The sequence below is a fragment of the Macrobrachium rosenbergii genome, chromosome 2 (assembly GCF_040412425.1).
Source record: "Macrobrachium rosenbergii isolate ZJJX-2024 chromosome 2, ASM4041242v1, whole genome shotgun sequence".
NCBI classification, from domain to species: domain Eukaryota; kingdom Metazoa; phylum Arthropoda; class Malacostraca; order Decapoda; family Palaemonidae; genus Macrobrachium; species Macrobrachium rosenbergii.
The window spans coordinates 86,713,925-86,735,369 of record NC_089742.1 but is presented as its reverse complement, the minus strand read 5'-3'; the positions used below and the strand labels follow the sequence as shown (position 1 = coordinate 86,735,369).

General features: G+C 44.7%; 1 protein-coding gene across 4 annotated transcripts in view; it reads right to left on the bottom strand.

Annotated features, from left to right (window-relative positions):
• Nucleotides 1-9,363, bottom strand: part of LOC136849003 (DALR anticodon-binding domain-containing protein 3) — a 291,701-nt gene extending 282,338 nt beyond the window's left edge. Inside the window, exon 1 of one of the 4 annotated variants that reach the window (XM_067121844.1) lies at nt 9,338-9,363. In XM_067121844.1, the coding sequence (XP_066977945.1) occupies nt 9,338-9,348 (11 nt within the window). In that variant the 5' untranslated portion in view covers nt 9,349-9,363. Of the gene's footprint in view, nt 1-3,249; nt 3,334-3,434; nt 3,567-9,337 lie in introns of those variants that run through there. The other 3 variants (XM_067121853.1, XM_067121860.1, XM_067121834.1) reach the window with 3 other exon arrangements.
• Nucleotides 9,364-21,445: the final 12,082 nt, after the last annotated feature.

Genomic DNA, 21,445 nt, shown 5'->3' with positions numbered 1-21,445 from the left:
AACTCAATTTGGAAGAACCTAGGGGGCTGAGCCGCGCCATGCTGATCTGAGCAGACCACACGAACGCGATCTGGACTGGGTGGAAGCAGTGGACTGTGAGGCAAGCAAGGCGAGCCGAGCCAGTCACACGAAAGCAATCAGGGGCTGGGTGGGGCAAGCAAGCCAAGCCAAAAATGAGCCTGACTTCTTCTTTTAACATACTTGTTTTCCCATTTGTATGGGGTAAGCACGAAGCACTGACTTCCCGAACTCTAAGCTCCTTTAAACTAAAGGGGGATTCTGTGTCTGCTGTTTTGCGTGTTCGAACCCTAAGATCCAAGACAGGAGGATGGGACCCAGCCAAGCAACCGAAGCAACTGGCAGGTAGTGTCGAGACACCTCGGGACCTTCTCTTGTCTTGTGCCTCTCACCAGGTGAGTGCTCGTGATTCATAGAATTCGAGTACCCTATGAGACTCCCAAATCATGAAAGAATAATCATTGGGAGTGGCTCCTTTTGGCTTCCTAAAAAATCAAAAAGGGCAAGACACAGAACCAGTCTTAGATGCAGACTTCTAAGGACTGGCAACGAGGGCACGGCTTCAAGAGGTTGTGCGCCTGCAGCCCCCGAAACACTAGACCCCAGAGGAGAATGCGAATCGGTTCCTGCCAAAGGGCGGGAAGAGCCAACAAGAGAAAAATGCCTCCCTGGAGAGAGGCAATCCCTAAGAAGTCCCACAGGACTCCCGAAGGGAACCTCTTCCCTGCTTCTTCGGGCATTCCAACCATTGGGATCAAGACACCAGGCTGGGAACCTGATAGAGCACTGGTAAGCGCTCGAGAGGCACTTGTAGTGTTGGCAGAAACAGCCGAGACATCTGGGTGCCTCGGCCCTTTCTCTCGCGCTATTCCTGAACTGGAAAGGGGAGAGTACTCTCCAGTACCAGTTCGGGATACTTGAGGTTCCACAGAATCTCGAGTACTCACAGTAGCTCGTGAACAAGCACCCAAAGTAGCACCTGTCTTAGAGGCGGAACCTCTAGGACTGGTGACGGGAGAGCAAATCAAGGTATGCACGTCTACGGCTCCCGAAACACAAAACCCAGGGGTATGAGAATCGGTTCCCGAACCCGAAGGTCGGGAAGAGCCGACAAGAGACCCACTGCCTCCTTGGAAGGAGGCAGTCCCTAGACGCCCAATAAAGGACATCAAATGGGGAAGAAGAAGCAGCCTTCCTCTCCTTCGGCCGACGGGGGTCTATCCGGTTTCCCGGGACCCTCTCAAACCTCAGAAGAGGAAGGGAAGAGGCAGCAGAAGACGAAGTCGAAGATAAAGCACAAAAAGACGGGGGCTACCTCCCACCGGATGACTCCCTTAGCTTCCATTCCGACACCTACAAAATGGTGGACATGAAACATCAAAACATCCAGGGCAGTTAGGCAGGAGCACAACAGAAGTGGCCCAGAACGTGAACACCAAAAGTAGCAACAGGCGTGATCAGGACAGCCGTGGCAGGAACTACAGGAGTGGTCTGGACAGCTGAAGCTACACCAACAGCCAGGAGTAGTCACAGGTGCGATCAGGGCAGCTGAGACAGTGGCCATGAGAGCGGTCCGACGGCAGAGGCTACAGGAATGTCATTAGCAGCGACAGGAATGATCAGGGCAGCCACGGCAGGAGACCAGGAGGAGCTGCCCAGTGACTGGTCGCCAAGGAAACAGGAGCAATCAAAACAGGAGGCACAGCAGGAGTAGATGGAACCACAGATACACCACAGGCGGTGCCACAACATACATGAGAGCCAGCGAATGATAGTGATCGATTCACATCGATGTGGCACAGTGTTGCAATGTGGACCTACGCCATCCCAACAGGGTAATGTGGTCGATGACGAAGCAATCACTGTATAAGCATCGGGAACTCCTGCAGGCTAAGATATTCAAGACTGAGAAATCTAGCCAACTACTGCAGCGCCTACAATGCTCACTGTCAACCTGAAAGAAAAAAGCAGAGATGATTAGTAGAGGGAGACTCCTCTCACTCTCAGGGGAACTGCCCTACGAAGTGAGAGGAGGCCCCTGAGAAGAGGTCGCCTGAACCCCACCCCCTCCGTGATCTTCGCACAACAAGCAAACAAGGAGGGCGAAGGAGTAAGATCTCTCCCAAAGGATAGACAGAAGAAGCTAAAGGGAGAGGGACAAGGAAGAAAGAGAGGTTACTAAGGGCACCGTGGTAGTGATACTCACTGATGAAACCCAGCAACCCTCCTCCGAAGTTGCCTCCCCCATAGCACAGGCAGCAAAGAGCAACACTAAACACAAGTAGAAAAGGTAAGGAGTCACGCCCTCATAACGGAGAGCGTGAGCCCAATGAAGGGGGAGCGAACTTCTTATGGTCCAGTCAATGAAAGGGGAGCGAAATATTATGCCCCTGGTGACCGATCCCAAGACACAGACGCTGGGGAACAACGGCCTAGCAAGGATATCATGAATCATGGGATTGTATATTAATAAATATCAAACACACATAATATATGCACAAAAATACGGAAAGATCCTACCTGGCAAAGAGATCCGAAAAAGCATCTGCAACGCATGACGGTCGAAAGCAGAAAGGAATGTTTACATCTGGGCAGGCAGGTATTCCAGCCTACCTGTTGGTAGTTACTGCCTAACCACCATGTTCAAGAGTTAACAGCTGTTTTCAGCTTCGTATAGGAACAACTGACTTTTCCTGTAGCAGTCTGGTGCTTATGAACAATTGTTCCGTTACTTTTTTGGCGGTTGATTATAATTGTAATTAACATCAGAACTAATGTGTTTTTGTATGCTGGCTATCCTGGAATGGTATCGCACATGTGCAGTGTTATAGGTGAGGTTTTGGTAAAAAGTGGCGATTCCTTCACTGGGAGGTTGGGGGGGGGGCAGCAATCCCCACGTAAGTAACAAGGGCTGCTAGATTTGGTTAGGTGAGGGTACGTTAGGTTAGTATAGTTCCTTTCCTGTAGGTTTCCTTAGCCAATCTCTTCTTGAATATATGGCTCCCTAATGACTTGCGCATGCGCGGAACCATTCCATAGCAACAACATGGCAGTCCGAGCCGAGTTATCCTGTAGTTTTACCGGGTCCCAAACCATGTTGGGTATATGAGGTAAATGATAACTGACCGACAATAAACATCATCTCCATCAGCAACACTAAAAGTACAGGAAAAACCAATTTCCCAGATAGTATCCTAGCCTAGTCAGCGCGGAGGTTTTGCTTAGATTTACCTTATTCTCAAATGCGCCTCGCACCGAAAAGCAAGATTCCCACTCGGAACCAACATTATCGCTGGACAGACTGGGGGATATTTTATGGGTTACCTTTGCATGTCTTATGAAAATAAATAGGATAAATTATTTTTAAAGATCGCATATCTATAACGAAAAATTTCAACTTTAGCCTATAGTATTACCCAAAAACAGCTTGATAAAAATTAGTTGACGCTGATTTGAAATTGTTGACAGGAGTCACGGAAGTTAGCAGTAGTATTGGTAGTAATAGTAGTAGCAATAAACGGGTGACGTCTCTGAAACGGTTACCCCGCATATTCTAAGTAGCTGATGCGCTGTGACTATTGATTGTTTAAATTTAGTTTCTCTGTGCTACTGCAAGTTCTTTAAATATGTGCAATCCTATTTTCAGCTTCCTCTTTAGACATATCTGTGCATATTAAAATATTAGCTGTTTAATTCTTCTTTATCTTCTTAGTGTGGCTGCTGCATAAGCTAGAATTGCTTCTAATTTGTGCAGAGCAGTAAAGTAAGGCACGCTCTGATTTTTTACTTGCTGTTTCAGTTATAGATATTTGTTTCTTCATCCTTTCATCTTTTCACTTTGTTCGCTTTTTTGGTTTTATGTACAGCCCTCCACAGGGATAATTCCCTCTCTAGCGGGCCCTCGTACGTTTTCAAAATAAGGTGCTTCTTATGTTTTATAATTGTCTTTCAGCGTTTTCTCGTCAGTATCGTTGCTCCTGCAGAATAGGAGAGTCTTTAGTTCTTTTATAAATTTGCTTTCTTCTTGTATGCTCTTCACCTCAGGCGGTATTTTGTTTTATAGTCTTGGTGCACATTGTACAAATGCTCTCTCGCCTGACTTACAGTTTGTTCTAGGTTCAAATAGCCTACATGCTTCACTTGCATGTCTGATTACAATATTCAGTTTCTCAGATATGTTGATTCATCATATTTTAGGGCTTTAAAGACTATAAGTAGTATTTTATATTCTATTCTAGCTGTTACTGGGAACCAATGTAGCCCAATTAGTGCTGGGATTATTCTATCACGGGAACGTAGTCCTTTTTATTAACATGGCGTCTCAATTTTCTCAGTAGGTAGTTAGGAAGACCGTAGTATATAACGTTGCAATAGTTGTGGTGAAAAATTACGCATTTCTCCACCTTGTTGGGCCCCTGGGCGCCAAAAACCACATGTTGTCTTTCCCGATTGCACATAAAACCGGACGAACGTACTGTAGGCTACATCTCGAACTCGTCTGGTCAGCTCTGGTGCGCGACGGGACGTGTCCAGTTGGCGAGAAAGTAGCAATTACGCATCACTGAATGCTAATTAACGAAGCACCTGTGAGGGTGAATCTCATTTTTTCTAAGTAACGTCATCAGTAACCTGTAAGTATGTGAGATTTCGATTCAGACAATTGTCCTCACCACCACATTTACAAAACACAGAACAACTTAGTTGTGATGCAGCACAACTGCATCTTAATGTAGAGCAAGGTTGCTCAGAAGCACAAGAACAATGGATTAATTTTAGGAGTTCTGGTGGAGCTATTTCCATATCTTTTGAAATAGTGACTGCATGGAGACATATGAAGTGTTCATCTTTTGCCCGTCCATGGTTATAAACATCCACAATCCGTGTCTGAAAATGCGCTCTCTTCACATTCTCCTCAAAGGACTCTGAGTAGGAGGCAGACATCAATTTTGGCAGTACACATGATTTTTTCTTCCCAGGTTTTGACAGCCAAACCTGAAACCGAATATCACTCATCATTTCTTCTGGAGTATGCTTTACGCTATAACAAGGTGCAATGAATGCAGTTGCCTCCTTGATAACTTCTCCAATATCTGAATCTGAGTTACCAACACAAGTTAATTTGTGTCCAGACTGCAAGACCTTGATCACTTTTGCCTTGCCAGTACCATACTACGCTCCAACAGTATCACAACCTGTCACAGCATGTGCTGAAACCAAATATGGTATGATGTCACAGTGTTTTTTACTGGCCTCTCCAATATCTACAGATGCTTGGCCAGGAATGTTGCTTCCATCTGGACCTCTGATATTAGTTTTTCTTCGTGGTCGAAATGAAGTAATAACACAAAGACATCAGTGTCATCACAAACCACTTTGATAAACCTGCATCCCTTTGCTGCAAGGTTCATCACCTGTTGGAGAATTATGACATCTGCCTCTTCATGGGTAGTGGTAAGATCAAGACATTCATGAAGAGGCCGATCCTTGACTTCAGTTGGAACAGAGTCTTTTCCTGTTATGGGGAGGGGTGATGAAGTAGGATTCTGTTGAACTTTCTTAGCAAGTTCTGTACAGATAATATCTATAAGTTGCTCCTTGTTCTCAGGCATAGTCAGTATAACTGACTGAGGTGGCGGTGGAGTATCCAATGAGAGTTTATACTGACTTGTTGTTACTTTGCTGGATCGGGAAGAGCTAGCTCCATCTTTGATACTATAATCTCTATATCTGTCAAACACAAATGCACATTGGCACACTGAGATATCCCAGCAAGTATATAAGCCATGAACCCATCAACAAAGTCCTTAACTTGCCCTTTTACTGGCCAGTGAATCACCCAAAGGATAGCACAGCCATCAAGCACAATGGCCTTTGGTTTCTCAGATATTCTTGATGATACTTCAACTTTGAGATTCTTCTTCAAAGTGGCCTTCGCTTTGGCAATCCTGAGTCGATTCAGACCATTCTCCTCTTTAAATATGGATAATGGAATAAGGACCAGTTCATACTTCAACACCTCTTTCACAGAAATGTCCCGACCTGTTGCTAAAGCCATTGCTCTTGCAAAGATAAGACCTGTTATCAATATGTCCAGCCGGCACCTGTTTTAATTGCTTCTTGGTAGTGGCTGCTATTGTTGTAACTTGGCATGGTATACTCTTGTGGAAGTTGTCAGGTCAACCCATCTCAAACTCTTTCATCTGTTTTGTTCCAGGGTTGACAGCGTCATCTGGATTGACCTTCTCTCTATAGACCCCTCCAGTCACAATATTTACAAGTGCATCATCAGTAGAGCTGTCATTTATATTAAATGGTCAATGCACTGCTGAAGCTTCTCTCTTATTTTTTGTCTGTCCTTATCATAAGTCCTTATTCTGGAAGCATTGTGAGAGGTACGAAATAATGAGCAGGAAGACAAGTACTGCTGGTTTATTGATGAAGCGACCCACTTATAAAGTGGCGTGCGGATGTCTGCGTATAACGCAGAGGCCACAGGTACAAAGATTTACAGGTGACCTGAGGTCAAACTATTTCTCTATAAAAAACAGGACAGGTACATACAGAAAACATAATGATTAACAATGTCTGGTCTGATATAAAAATACTCTGTTACATATACATTGTTAGGACGAGCATAATTAAATACAGGGCCGTATACAAGGTTTATTGTGAATCCGTTACAACAACTTGCCGCCAAGGACCAGCAATTACATTTTCCTTCCCAGGTTTGTGAACTAATTCATAATCATACTGAGATAACAACAAAGCCCATCTTTGTATTCTAGAATTAGCATTACATGGAATCTGTTTCCCTCTTCCAAAAAGTCCCAGTAATGGTTTATGATCAGTTCTAGCAACAAAATTCCTGCCAAGCAAAAAATATCTAAAACGTTTCACAGCAAAAATAAGAGCTAATCCTTCTTTATCTAACTGAGAGTAGTTCCTTTCTGCTTTAGATAGTTTTTTACTTGCAAAATAAATTGTTTTTTCTTGGTCACCAACCTTTTGTAACAAAACACACCCCACACCTACAGGAGACGCATCCACTTCAATGATTAAAGGACTATCCCCATCAAAACTAGTCAGCACTTTGGACTCGGAAAAATCTCTTTTAACGCCTTCAAACGCCTTCTGCTGTACTGAAGTCCATCTAAGTTTTACATTTTTCTTCAACAAATCATACAAGGGAGCTAGCTTAGAAGAAAAATTCTTTACAACCTTGCAATAGTAAGTAATCATACCTAAAAAAGATTGAACTTCTTCAACAGAAGTAGGACATGGGCAATCTAAAATAGCTTTCAGTCCCTTTGAAGATGGCTTGACTCCTTCACCTGAGATGTGGTATCCTAAATATTCAATAGATTCAGCCTCCAAAACAGTCTTAGTCTTATTTATTTGTACAGTATGTGCTTGCAAAAGTTCCAAAACCTTTCTTAGTCGGTGATCATGCTCCTTTTTGGTAGCACCACTTACAATAATATCATCTAAATAAGCAGCTACACCCTCCACATTTGCCAACAGTTGAGAAATAAACCTTTGGAAAATACCAGGAGATGAGGACAAGCCAAAAGGTGAACGCTTATATTTAAACAATCCTTTATGAGTATTAATTACTAAGTACTCTTGACTTTTCTCATCAACAGGTATTTGAAGATAAGCATTCTTTAAATCAATTTTGGAAAAAAACTTTCCCTTACCAACAACAGATAACAATTCCTCTATCTTTGGTAACGGGTACCTGTCACAATGAATTTGTTTATTCAAAATTTTAAAATCTTCACAAATCCTCATTTCAACCTTATTTTCTTTCAATACAGGTACAATAGGAACTGCCCATTCACTATGTGATATGGGTTCCATCATTTCATCCGCTCCTAGCTTATCTAAGGCATCTTCAATCATTTTCTTGTAATAAAAGGAACTGTGCGTGCTTTCATAAACTTTGGGGTAGCATTACCTTTTAAATGAATCTTAGCCAAAACACCAGCAATAGGTTTACTTGAATCTACCAAGTAATTATCTAGCAGCTTTTCTGCACTCACATTAGCAACCTTTATTACTCTAGTACCTTCATCTATTCCAGCCAGATAAATACCTACTTGCTGCATTAAATCTTTACCACACAAATTTGTATTACAAGAATCAACAACATAAAATACCTGAGAAACCTTTGTGCTATTATAAAGTACAGGAGCTAACACTTTGCCCAAGACATCAATTTTCATATTATCATAACCTTTAGCTTTTTATTGCATTGTTCCATATTTAGTTTTAACCTATGTACCCACTCTTTGGTTATAGTAGACACAGCAGCGCCACTGTCAATCTCAAATGGAACTAAATTCTGATTAATACTGAAATAAAATTCATCAGAATTAAGAGCAAAAATCTTTCCTTTAACCATTAACAATCTATCATCACTGTTGTCTTCATAATCATCAATAGTTTTTACAGCCTTCTTACCTTCAGCCCTACTATTGGAAGCCTTATACCTAGGTTTAACACTACTAGGCCTATGAAGAGACAAATCTTTGTTTGCCTCTCTACACACCCTTTTTAGATGACCTTTCCTTTTACAAATGTTACAAGTCAGATCTTTAAACCAACAGTCTATACTCTCATGAGAAAAACCACAATGCTTACAAGATGACTTTTCTTTTCTCACTGAACTAACCTGTGGCTGTGATTCGTTCCTCTCACCCACAAAAGCTTTTTCCATGTTCAAAATTCTTTCTAAAACTGCACCAGAGGTCATAGCTTGGAGATCAATATTCAAAGCAACTAAATTGGGAAAATATACTTCATTGTCCACTGCCATAAACAACTGATCTCTGACTCTTGAATCGAAATGATTACCAAAATTGCAATCTTTTGCTAAAGCCTTGAGGTCAGCATACAAACTATTCACTGTCTCATCCCTCCTATTTTTTCTTTGTTGAAAAGCTATTAGGCTACGATGATAAGAAGGTTTCACAATGTAATGTGATTTCAATACAGCTACAAGGTCATCGTAAGTCTTTGTATGGGGTAAATCAGGAGCACACAAATTACCTAGTACACTAAAAACATCAGTTCCAATCGACACTAGCAAAACATCTTTCTTTTTGTTATCTTCCTCAATTCCAAGATTACTAAAATTAGCTTCTAATAAACTAAGCCAAAGATCCAGGGTTATCTAAGAAGAATTAAAAGGATCAATCTTAATCTGAGTAGTCGTCGCCATCGTGAACAAAACTGCAAGATGAAGCAAAACTGTAGGTAGCAGCCTATATGCCAGGTAAGGTAGGGCAAAAACACAATAAATCGAAGCATCACTAACCTCCGCACCATCGCCGTCAATCAACTGGCCTTACGGAAGTGTCCTCAGAGCCGGTAGGCTATGCTGAACTCATAAAAAATCCTGGAAAATCCTTACATCCACATGAAGTTCTTGTAGACCCTATGCTCCTCTGCATGGATTCTCGTCGCCATTTGTTAGGACGAGCATAATTAAATACAGGGCCGGATACAAGGTTTATTGTGAATCCGTTACAACAACTTGCCCCCAAGGACCAGCAATTACATTTTCCTTCCCAGGTTTGTGAACTAATTCATAATCATACTGAGATAACAACAAAGCCCATCTTTGTATTCTAGAATTAGCATTACATGGAATACATAATGCATGGTCAATTGAACAGACAATAGAATATACAATTCATAATAATGATAATAATATTGTGTTCGTCCGACCCTAGGTCGAATGTGAAGGCACTGCAGAGCAGGTATCTGCTGGGACGACGGAGGGGGCCCCGCTTTCTCGATGTCAACTGGAGGGGGTGGTCGCCTTCTCCAGTGCCCTCTGGAGTGGTGTGTTGGGGTGCCCTCCTGTCTGGGTTCGGGGTTTTCTGGGGATGCCCACGACGTTTTCCTGCGCATGGGGCAGGCTGGGGGGTTGCTATCTCCTGCGGGGGCTTTGGGAACCGCCCCGACGTCCTCCTCCAGGAATGCGGGCTTGAGGTGGTCTATCGATACCCACTCTTCCCTTCCGTGGACGGCTACCTGGAATGCCCTTTTGTTCCTCTCAAGCACAAGGAAAGGTCCTCTGTAGAGCCTGGTTAAGGATGGCCGCACAGAGTTGTCCCTCACAAAGATGTGGATGGCGGAGGATAGACGGGGGGGAGGGGTATGAAGGGGGATGTCCTGTCGGTGTATGTCCTCTGGCAGGGGGCAAACTTCCCAACCCTGTCGCGGAGCCTCTGCATTGCTATGTCGTCCCTGTCCTCTGCGATGAGTTCCCCTGGGATTACCAAGGTCTCCCCGTAGACTTTTTCTGCTGAGGACGGGTCGCTGTTGGCTCTGGGGGCGGTTCTCAACCCGAGGAGGACCCAGGCCAGCTGGTACTTCCAACTCTCGGAGGTGCAACGAGCCATGAGGGACGCCTTCAGGGACCTGTGGAACCTTTCTACCATTCTGTTGGCTGCAGGGTTGTAGGCGGTGGTGGTGTGGTGAGTGGTCCCCAGCAGGTGTTTCAGGGCGGTCCACAACTCAGACAGGAAAGCGGGACCTCTGTCTGTCGTTATATGGTCCAGGACACCGAACCAGCTGATCCAGCTGGAGAGGAGGGCTTCTGCGCACGCACTGGAGGTGGCTTCTTCCATGGGCGTAGCTTTGGGCCACCTGGTGGAGCAGTCAACGACTGTTAGAAGGTATCTTGCTCCTCCTGATGGGGGAAGAGGACCCATCATGTCGACGTGGATGTGCCTGAAACGTCTCCTTGGCTGGGGAAACTCGTCCACCCCAGGCTTGGTGTGCCGCCCTACTTTGCTGGCCTGACCCTGCATGCACTGCCTTGCCCAGGCCATCGTGTCCTTCCGTATGCCATGCCAGACAAACTTCTCTGCCAGTAGCCTGGCCATCGTCCTTCCGGAGGGGTGGGACAGTCCGTGGATGATGTCGAAGACCAGTCGATGACGAGCGGCGGGCACCAGTGGGCGGGGGGGCGGCCAGTGCTCACGTCGCTTGGCAGCGTTGACCCTCCAGGGCTGAGGGGCACGTCCTCCCACTTCAGCGACGTAACAGCTGTGCGGTAGGCTGGTGTCTCTGGGTCGGCGGCTTGTTCGCGGGCGAGGTCCTTGTAGTCGATCCCGAGCTGTACCGTGTCGATTTTGATTCTTGAGAGGGTGTCAGCTACTGGGTTCTTCCTGCCGGGGAGGTACTTGATGGTGCAGGTGAACTCCGCGACGGCTGCAAGGTGCCGCTGCTGCCTGGAGGACCATGCATCCCCCAGCTTTGTGAAGGCATGGACCAGCGGCTGGTGGTCAGTCCAAATCGTGAAGGGCTTACCCTCCAGGAGGAACTTGAAGTGGCATACCACCTGGTATACTGCGAAGAGTTCCCTGTCGAAGGTGCTGTAGCGGGACTCGGTGGGGCTGAGTTTCCTGCTGAAGAAGGCGATGTTCCAGGATGGCTCTGCAGACGACGTTACTGGCGTCCGTCGTCAGCTGGAGGGGAGCGCTGGGGTCCTGGTGGGCCAAAGCTGTTGCCTTGGTGAGGGCGGCCTTCGTCAGGGAGAAGGCTTTCTGCTGGTCGGGGCCCGACACTATGATCTTTGGACGACCCTTGAGGACCTCCGTCAGGGGGCCCATGGTGTGCCCGATCCCCGGGATGAATCACCTGTAGTAGTTGACCATTCCGAGGAATTCCTGTACGGCCCTGATGAAGGTAGGGGTGGGAAACCTCACGATGGCCTCGACCTTCGACGACATTGGGCGGACGCCCCCTGGGGATATCTCGTGGCCCAGGAATTCCACCTTCTCGACGCCAAGGTGCACTTGTCAAACCTGACGACAAGGCCACTCTCCTGCAGGCGCTGCAGGACCTTCCGGATGTGCCGTAGGTGTTCCTTCTGGGATCTGGAAAAAATTATGATATCATCGACGTAGCAGACGCAGAAGTCCAGGTCCTCCAGGATGTTGTCCATCAACCTCTGGAAGGTCGCGCCCGTGTTCCTCAGGCCGAAGGTGGAGAAGGCAAAGATGTAGGACCCGAAAGGCGTGGCGATGGTGGTTTTGGGGATGTCTTCTGGCGCTACTGGTACCTGAAAATATAATTTTAAGAGATCTAATTTTGAGAATATATTGGCCCCGTGGAAGGAGGCCGTTAGGTCCTGCATGTTTGGTAGAGGGTAGTGGTCGGGTTCTATGTGAGGTTGAGCTGCCTGTAGTCGCTGCAGGGCCTCCAGGTGCCGTCCGCTTTCTGCACCATGTGAAGGGGGGAGGCCCATGGGCTGGGAGCCTTCTTGCATATGCTCATCCTTTCCATCTCAGCAAAGGCCTTCTTGGCCTCCTGAAGGCGCTGTGGGGGAAGCCTCTGGAACTTCGTATGCGTCGGGGGTCCCCTTTGTTTTGATGTGATGATATATCCCGTGTTTGGCAGGGGCCCCGGGCGCCTGACGAAGCACGTGTTAGAAGACTTCTGGGAATTCCTTCAGGAGGGCACCATACAGGTGGGGTGCGACGGAACAGATTGCGGGCTCCCTGGGGCCCGGCGACAGGGGCAGGGACTGGCAGGACTCGGTGTCCAGCAGGTGTTTGTGGTCAACGTTAACTGCCAGTCTGAAGTGGGCAAGGAAGTCCGCACCCAGGAGCGGGGTCCTAACGTCCGCGACAATGAACTTCCACCTGTACCTCCGGCAAAGGATGGAGATCGACAGGAGCTTGGTGCCGTAGGAGAGGATGGGGAACCCGTTGGCGGCCGTCAGGGAGGCAGCCGGGTCCGGTGGACGTCTGCGGTCCTCTCTGGAAGGCAGGAGCACTGACCGCATGGCTCTGGTGTCAATCAACATCATCCTGCCGGAGATGGTGTCGCAGACGTAGAAGCCTACTGGTGCGGGACCCCCGGGTGTTTCAGTTGCTGCTGCCATGGCAGCCTGTGAGGGTGGCCACCACCTTCCCCGGTTTTTGGAGGGAAGAAAAGGCAGGGGGCTTCGCAATTCCGGGCAGCTTTCCCGAACCTCTGGTGGTAATAGCAAAGCCCCGGCCTCTCCCTCTTTTGCTGCTGGGGTGGCTTCCTCTGGGCGACGATGTTGATGCCCTCCGTGGTGGGGTCCTCTGGCTGGAGGCAGTTGATGGGGTGTGCGGGAGTGGACGCCCGCTTTGCCACCTTTGTGGAGTCCGTCAGCTGCTGCGCCACCCTGATCAGGTCCTCGACTGGCAGGGTGTATGCCTCTGTGATTTGCCCAAGGACCTCTGGTAGTAGCTGCCGCAAGAAGATCGCTCTCAACAGGCTGATCTCTTTGCGCCTGCCACTGCTGTCATTCTCGGGGAGGAGGAGGAGTTCCTGGAGGGCGTGCCACGTTTCCAGAAGTTTCCCTCCTGCCAGGGGTTGGGGGTGAGGTTGAGGGCGCGGGCGGCTCTCTCGGAGACCGGCAGGGAGCAGGTCTCAACGAGAGTGGCTTTTAACTCCTGGAAGGTGGCGGGGCTCGACGTTGTCATTAACCATGGGGCGATCTTCTTGTATATCTCCTCCGGGAGGGCATTGACGATGTCCGCCTTCAACACCTCGTCGGTTAGGCCTGCTACCCTGAATTGCCCCTTGACCCTGTAGAACCAGGACGCTGCATTTTGATAAGTAAATTGCGGCAGCCTTATGCTGAGGGCCGCCTTTGGTTGGTCTGTCAGGGGGGTCATCGTGCACTGAGCAGGTACCGGTGAGGAGGAGTGGGCGGGAGGGGGTTGCGCGAGGGAGACGTCTGCCTCCGAGAAGTTCAGGTAATTTGTATGTGGTTGGGAATGTCTGTGTCCATGCTCATTCCACGCTCTCACTTGGAGTGTGAGGAACACTTGCATCAATACATGCTTGGGAGTGTGCCATTTGGGTCCGCTAATGACGCCGGTGACTTGCCGACGAGGGTTGGTAATGCCCGAACACTTTGTTAGAGCACCGTAGTTAGTCCGTTAGGGGCGTGGGTTGGTTCATCGGGCCAAGACTAAGTCTCTGTTTGGGTCCATTAATGGCTTCTGGCAACCACTCCAGGGGGTCACCATTGTGAGAGAGGTACGAAAGAATGAGCAGGAAGACAAGTACTGCTGGTTTATTGATGAAGCGACTGCGGGTACAAAGATTTACAGGTGACTGAGGTCAAACTATTTCTCTACAAAAACAGGACAAGTACGTACAGAAAACATAATGATTAACAATGTCTGGTCTGATATAAAAATATTCTGTTAAATATACATAATGCTTGGTCAGTTGAACAGACAATAGAATATATAATTCATAATAATGATAATAATATTGTGTTCGTCCGACCCTAGGTCGAATGTGAAGGCACCGCAGAAAACGGGATGTTCATTACAGAGAACGCGTTGAGCGGGGACTTTACAGCTTTCTCTTCTTTGTGTTTGTCTTTAGATATCGGCTCCCCTTTTCCCAGGTCTGCAATATCTTTCATTAGTCTGCTATAAATGTGCAAACTCAATGCCCATCGTTTCATTGCTGCTTGGTTTAGGGTAATTCCAATCAAGCCACCAGGACCATGTCCAAAGCGCATTAATATAGTCTCTATCATCATGTCTGTCCATATCCCATTACATATACTAGCTTGATGTCGCTGAACATGTTGCCCTTTGAGGAATCTTTCTAATGTTTGTAAAAGATAAAGGAAACCTTATAACATAATTTATTTTACCTTACTAATCAGCCTACGCATGGGCTAGGTCTGTGTTTCTTAGATAAACATACAGTATGGCAGCCATCTTGAATTTCCGAAGGGATGGTTATCGTTCAAAATTATTCAGAGACCTCTAAAACTCTGAACAATATGCAGTTTTACTATTGGTTGCCGTGAAATCTTGAAGAAAAAAGTGATTTCATGGATCATCTTCAATGATGGCGGCCATCTTGGATTTTTAAACAATGATGTCAGTCACTGAATATGCATATCAGACAAATGTAATTCGTAAAAATATGAAGCAAGTAATATTTGCCCCTATTTTGCCAGTTAAACTGGCAGTTTTGAGAGACTTTCTGAACTGGTATATCTAATGGCGGCCATCTTGAATATTTCAGTTTCCACAAGGGTGCAAAGGTGGCCCCATCAGAATCTCCATCTGGGGCATCTAAAGAGTCAAAATCCACTCTAAACAACTATGCACCACATAATGCACACCTCGGCTAAAAATCGGGACTTGGCACCTGGACTATATAACAGAAATAAAGGAATACCACAAAAAAAAATGATCAAAGGAACTTTTCTCAAGAGATTTCATACAACAATGACATTATCACAGTGGAAAATCGATTTACTCTTTACCAGAAATAGATACGAATAGTAACATAGAGGAAGACGAAGAAGAAATAAAAATCACAAGAATGTGATAAAACAGGTAACCCAACTCGGAAGAGGTGGCTAGATAAGACCTCACCCAATTCCACCAAACCAAACTCTAAAAAGAAAAATAACCCGCCAACCTCACCAAAAGCTAAAATTCAGAAAGAGGATAACCTTAAAAAGTGACACTGAATCAAACACTGTCTCCCAAAGTAACAATAAAACCTCTAGGAGCAGAATCACACGATTCAGCTGAAATGGAAAACCAAAATATAGATAACTACAATGAAAGCAAAGAAATTCACCCATCACCAATTATAAAGGCGCCACAAGAAAAATCAACAAAAACCAGCAAACTGATGAACACGAAGATACTTGCGGTTGTAGTAAATGCTTTGTAGCAATGTGCCACAAAAATAAAACTATAGCTAAAGAAAGCCTAACCAACACTATAAGGGATTTCATGAGAAATAGGACTCAAGAAAAAACAAACATAAATCTCATGAAGAAGATTGCATGTGTATTGAACACTTATAATATTACAGAGAAAAACATATCAGTGTTGTAGATAATATTCTAAAAAAATAAAAATGGAAATGTTAAATCAAGATTATAAAAATGTAACAGTTAATGAAAGTCAGATTCAGACTACAACAAAAATTGAATCAAGACCTACACAAATACAAATTAACTTATAACGAACTTCAGTAAAATCAGCTTAAATAATTTTAGAGTAATTTGACCATCCCCCCTCATATTACACCATTCAGTCGGTATATAATTCAGTGGAATAGAAATGGATTATTAATGAGAATACATTTAAGAGAAGTCCAACGACTTATAAGTGAATACGAACCAACGGTTATATGTTTACAACACGTAGAAAAACTTGTTACAAATATGGGCAAATATTGACTAGCCACAGCATCAAAGGAAAATGAAAATAATTTAGGAACAGCAATATACTTTGTCCATAATAACATGATATACGACACCGGGGTCCAAGCGATGTCAGGCAGGGCAGCCGATCGAGACCACAGGTCTACCCCAAAGCCAAATCAAAAAGTCCTTCAAAAGAAGGCATCGTGCTTACCCCATACAAAAATGGGAATAAAAGCACGTTAAAAGAAAGAAGAAGAATAACATAATATACGACAAAGTAGATAGAGATTACACTGATTTACAAATTGCAGCAATAACAGTGAAAATGGAAAATAATATGTTTGACATTATCAACTTTGTGAGGTCAAAGAGACAGAACTGGGTACTGACTAATTTATTTGTTGTTGTTTTTGATTAAGCTGGCCTTATGCCAGCACGAGCTCTTGCTCATAGAGCAGCCCGTAAGTCATTTTTTGATGAGTAGGTGAGTTAAAGATATGGATATGAAACTCTTTATTATGATCTATGGATATGCCAGTGATATGGTGTGAGTGAAATGAAAGGTTAACAGGCGAGGTTGCAAACCCCTTTGAGCCCTAGGGCACCCGTCAGTAGGAGAGACATCACGATAGCAGCGAGAACTGGAGAGTCAGAGATAGCCAGTGATGAAAAAGGAAGTGTTTATCGTAGGAGAAAAAGACGAAAAATAGCAAAAGCCTACGGAGTTATCATGCCGCATTTCATTTACTCGACAGAAAATGAGCATCGATCATTAGAAGAGATCAATGGAAGAAGGGAGAAGTATTCACTAGGCGGGGGAGAAAGAGTTAGGAGTGTCGGGGGAAAGTATTGCGTGGGAGGAGAATGAAAACTGGTCATGAGGGGGATTTTACTTAGGGTGGGAAGGGAAAGAGTTCCTGAAAGCAAAAGGGTTGTTAGAGATAAAGCCTCTGTCCTTCCGGAGAAACACCGGAAAGAACTGTGAAGTCCCGGTCGTTCGCAGTAACAGTCAATGAGCCGTTGACTTGTTTCCTACCTTGGTGGCGAGGAGGAACTCGGGAAATCCGTGAAATGCTGAATGTTTTCGAGGATGTGTTTCGATAGTTTTGTGGCTGTTCTCTCGTTATCGACGTAGTTTTCTCTTAATTGTGTCGTTTCTGGGCATTCTAATAAAATGTTCTCATGGTTCTTCGACGACCATTTTGCAATAAGTGCATGCTCTTGGGTTATTCTCTATCCTTTGCCAGTTACACAGATATCCTAATCTTAATCTGTGAATAATAACTGCTAATTTGCGTGGTGTTTCTCTTGCTATATTATGCGGCTGTAAATTGGTGGTTTCTAAATATCATTTGGCAGTTCTTGAGCCTTCGAAGAAGGCCTGCCTGACACTGCTTTCTCTTGCTGCTGGCTGTACTGTATGCTGCTGCTCTGCTTTTTAACTGGGTTAGTGAAGGTCCCAATTCAATGCTTATGTTACTGCATTGCAGACCACTTTTTGCAAGGGCGTCTGCTTCTTCATTTCCATGAATCCCAACATGACTCGGAATCCAGTTTAGTATGATCTGCCTGCCTCTGTTTTGGTGCAGAGAGGCAATTGCCCAGATGCTTGTAAGGAGTTTGATATTCTCCTTTGCTTTCCCATTTGTTATAGCTTGGATGGCGCCTTTAGAGTCGGTGTGAATCGTTGTATTACCTTGTTTATGCTGGGAATCTTCCAAGGCTTTCGCAATGGCTATCAGTTCCGTCTGAAGGGTGGAGGCATTATTGGAAAGCCTCCAACTTTCTTTGAAAGAGGCCGAATAGACTGCTGCTGCTGTTGCTGGAATGTTGAGATCAACTGATCCATCAGTGTGATATATGTTGGGTGCTGCTGTTCTGTCAATTGCATCTTGCGCGGCTTGCTGCAATTGCTGAGGTGTGCAAGCAGTCTTGCTTGCTGGGAGGGTTGTGAAGTTTATTTTGAAGAGCTCCGGTTCCCATGGTGCTGGTTCTGTGTATGCTTCAGAAGGTGTGTCGCTCTTGGTTGCAGCAGCAACCTCCTGCATGCCAATCCTCCTCAGAGTTGCAAGGAGGCTGCCAGCAAAGGTTTTGGGTGGTTCTAATTCTTCGTGTAGGTTAATGCACCTGTTCATTGCGCTTCTCAGTGGACAATTCCTGTCATTTTTAATTGTCTTTAACAAGATAGCTGCATTCCTTTGATCTATTCGATATGCCAGCGATTGCAGTCTTGTTTCTGCTCTTAGAATGCATAATCTTGTCCATTTATTTTTATTTATGTTTTTTTTATTTATATATTTTTATTTATTTATTTATTTTTATTTATTTTTATTTTATATATTTTTATTTATTTATTTATTTATTTTTATTTATTTATTTATTTTTATTTATTTATTTTTATTTATTTATTTATTTTTATTTATTTATTTTTATTTATATATTTATTTATATATTTATTTATTTTTATTTATTCATTTTTATGTATTTATTTATTTATTTTTATTTATTTATTTTTATTTATTTATTTATTTTACTTCCAAAGTCTTTCTTTGCTTGCTTTGGAGGCTTGTGAGTACCGGGGCTGCGTACTCAACTTGAGATCTTACAGTTTGAATGTAGAAGGTCTTTAAGGTATGATACATGGCGCCTTGCCTCAGGGATGTGATTCTTCTGAGAGCATTGTATCGACATTTTGTTTTCTCCTTGAGTATTTCAATTTCCTTGCTTCCAATTGTTTTTTTATATTAAACTCCTAGGTATAAGAAGTTTTCTACCCACTCAATGGGTTCTTCCATGAGCAGTAGCTCATTTAATTCCTGACTGTGGTCTATTGCCATTGCTTTGGTTTTGGCAGTGTTGATTTTCAAACCAAATTCCACACATTTCCTTTCAATTTGAAATAATGCCCTTTGCATTTTCTGGTGAGCCTCATTTTTGTCCGTGCTCACAATGCAAGCATCGTCTGCATAGATGAAAATTTCGACTCCTGTGGGAAAGCTGATTGTAGCTAATTTCTCCATCAAATTATTAGAGAGGAAGGGACTAAGAATTCCCCCTTGAGGAGTTCCGTTCTCTAGCCTAAGGAACTCAGAAGTGGCTCCCTGGAAGGTGACTCTGGCTTCTCTATTTTGAATGTATTCTTTGGTCCATGCTAAGAGGTGTCCTCTTACTCTTTTATCCACTAAGGTCATGAGGATGGCGGCGGCACTGACAAGTTCATATGCCTTCTCTAATTCGAGAATTATCACAATAGCTCCTCTGTTGTTTATTGTGGTCGTGACGTCTGCTATACATTCTTGTGCACCTACACCCTCCCTGTAGGCGTATAGGCGATGATGCAGGGGCCTATTTTCCTGAGGAGCCTGTTTAAGATAATTCTCTCAGCTGTTTTTTCTGTGCAGCTGATGAGAGAGATAGGCCTGTAAGAGTTTGGTTCTTTTGACTTAGGAATAGGCTGCGTATTTTGCTGATTCCACAGCCTGGGCCTGACACGTTCTACATATGATTTGTTGACTATGTAGAGATACACTTTCTTGGCTTGTTCACCCATGTTCTTGAGCACGCTGTATGTGATGATGTCCATTCCTGGTGCTGTGTCTTTGCCTCTTTTGAGGGCTGCGTCTAGCTCTCTCATTGTGAAAGGCAAGTCTGTATTGTCTGGTGTATTACAAGCCATATTGATTCTACTCCATCTTTCTGGATTGAGAACATTTTGCCTGTTTCGTGTGGCTACAGGCAAGTGTATTGATCTCGTCCTTTCCTAAAAGTGTTCTGCTAGTCTGTCGGCCTCTCCTTGCCGGTTGGGATGGTAGGCTTGTTTTTTCCTTCCTTTCCCGGATACTTCACTGAACCATCGCCATATTTTCGCGATGGGGTTAGACGGGACGTCTGTGCACACCATTGTAGCCAGGTTTCTTTTCTAACTTCGCTGGCTACTTGTGCGGCATGAGAGACGACTTCTCTCAAGGCTGCATGCAATTCATCCGTGGGTTGCCGCAGGAAAAGCTTTCTGGTTCTGTTCACTCTTACATTTACTTCTTTGATCCTTGAATTGTAATACCAGGAATCTTTGTGTGGTTTTGTGTTTTTTCCAAAGGAATTTTTTGGCATGGAAACATTTGCAACACCCTGAAGGCTTTTTGAGAAGTCCTCTTGCAGTTTGTCTATGTCATGAGCAGGAGAGAGGATGTACTCGGTCGCCCACTCAATCATAGTTTTCAAAGGCGAACCAGTTTGCTAAATCCGGCCTCAGCCCACCGGGGTGTGGGGTGGGGGCGGATGTCTTTGGGCTTCCTTTGGTACTGTCTCCTCCCCTCAAACTTTGCCCACTGCTTGGCAGACCAGGAACAACACTCAGCACAAGGAGAATTGCGAGAACACAGACGTCCTCTGCAGGTGGGGCAAAGGGCGTGTGGGTCAGTATCTACTCATGAGCAAAATGCATTACACTTCTTCCCTCCCACCCCAGGACATACATGCTGGGGAAGGAGGGCTTGCGGGGTTGTTAACATTCATAATTGCTAGCAGTAGAAAAAAAACAAGAAAGATCCCACCGGGAAAACAGCTCAACAGCAGTCAGGGCAGAGAGCGAGAAAACACATCTGCAGCACACGATGGCCGAAAGCAAATTGAATGCTCATATAAGACGGAAAAGTTCACATTACGCAATATACACAGAGGGGTCTAAATCTCAACATGGAACAGGATATGCAGCAATATCCCAGAAGCAAGACATATCAGTTCTTATTACCTAGTAGTGCCCCAGTCTTCACAGCAGAGCTGTGTGCCATTGCATTAGCCATCAAAATTATAAAGCAAATATTCTTTCAATAATTTTGTGATTTTTAGCAACTCGAGAGGCTCTATAGAAGCCGTTCAAAGTTACTACCCGAAAAATAATATTGTACAGCAGATTAAATTTGAACTCCACATATTGTATAATAATGGAAAAATATTGAAATATGTTGGATCCCAGCCCAAGCAGGGATTAAAGAAAACGAAGAGGCTGATAAAGCACCTGTAAAGTCACCACATCGGCGTCAGCGTAGTGTTTCGGCGGCGCCATTAACTAAGTCTCCGCTGAGCATGTTTTCTTTGGTGACTTCCCATTTTCTTCAAACTCAATTAGTCACGCCTAAAACGTGCCAGGTCACGCATTTTTAACCATTTTTACTTTATACGTATTTATACAAATGTCACACATTGTGTATCATATGTTTCTTCATTCACAGG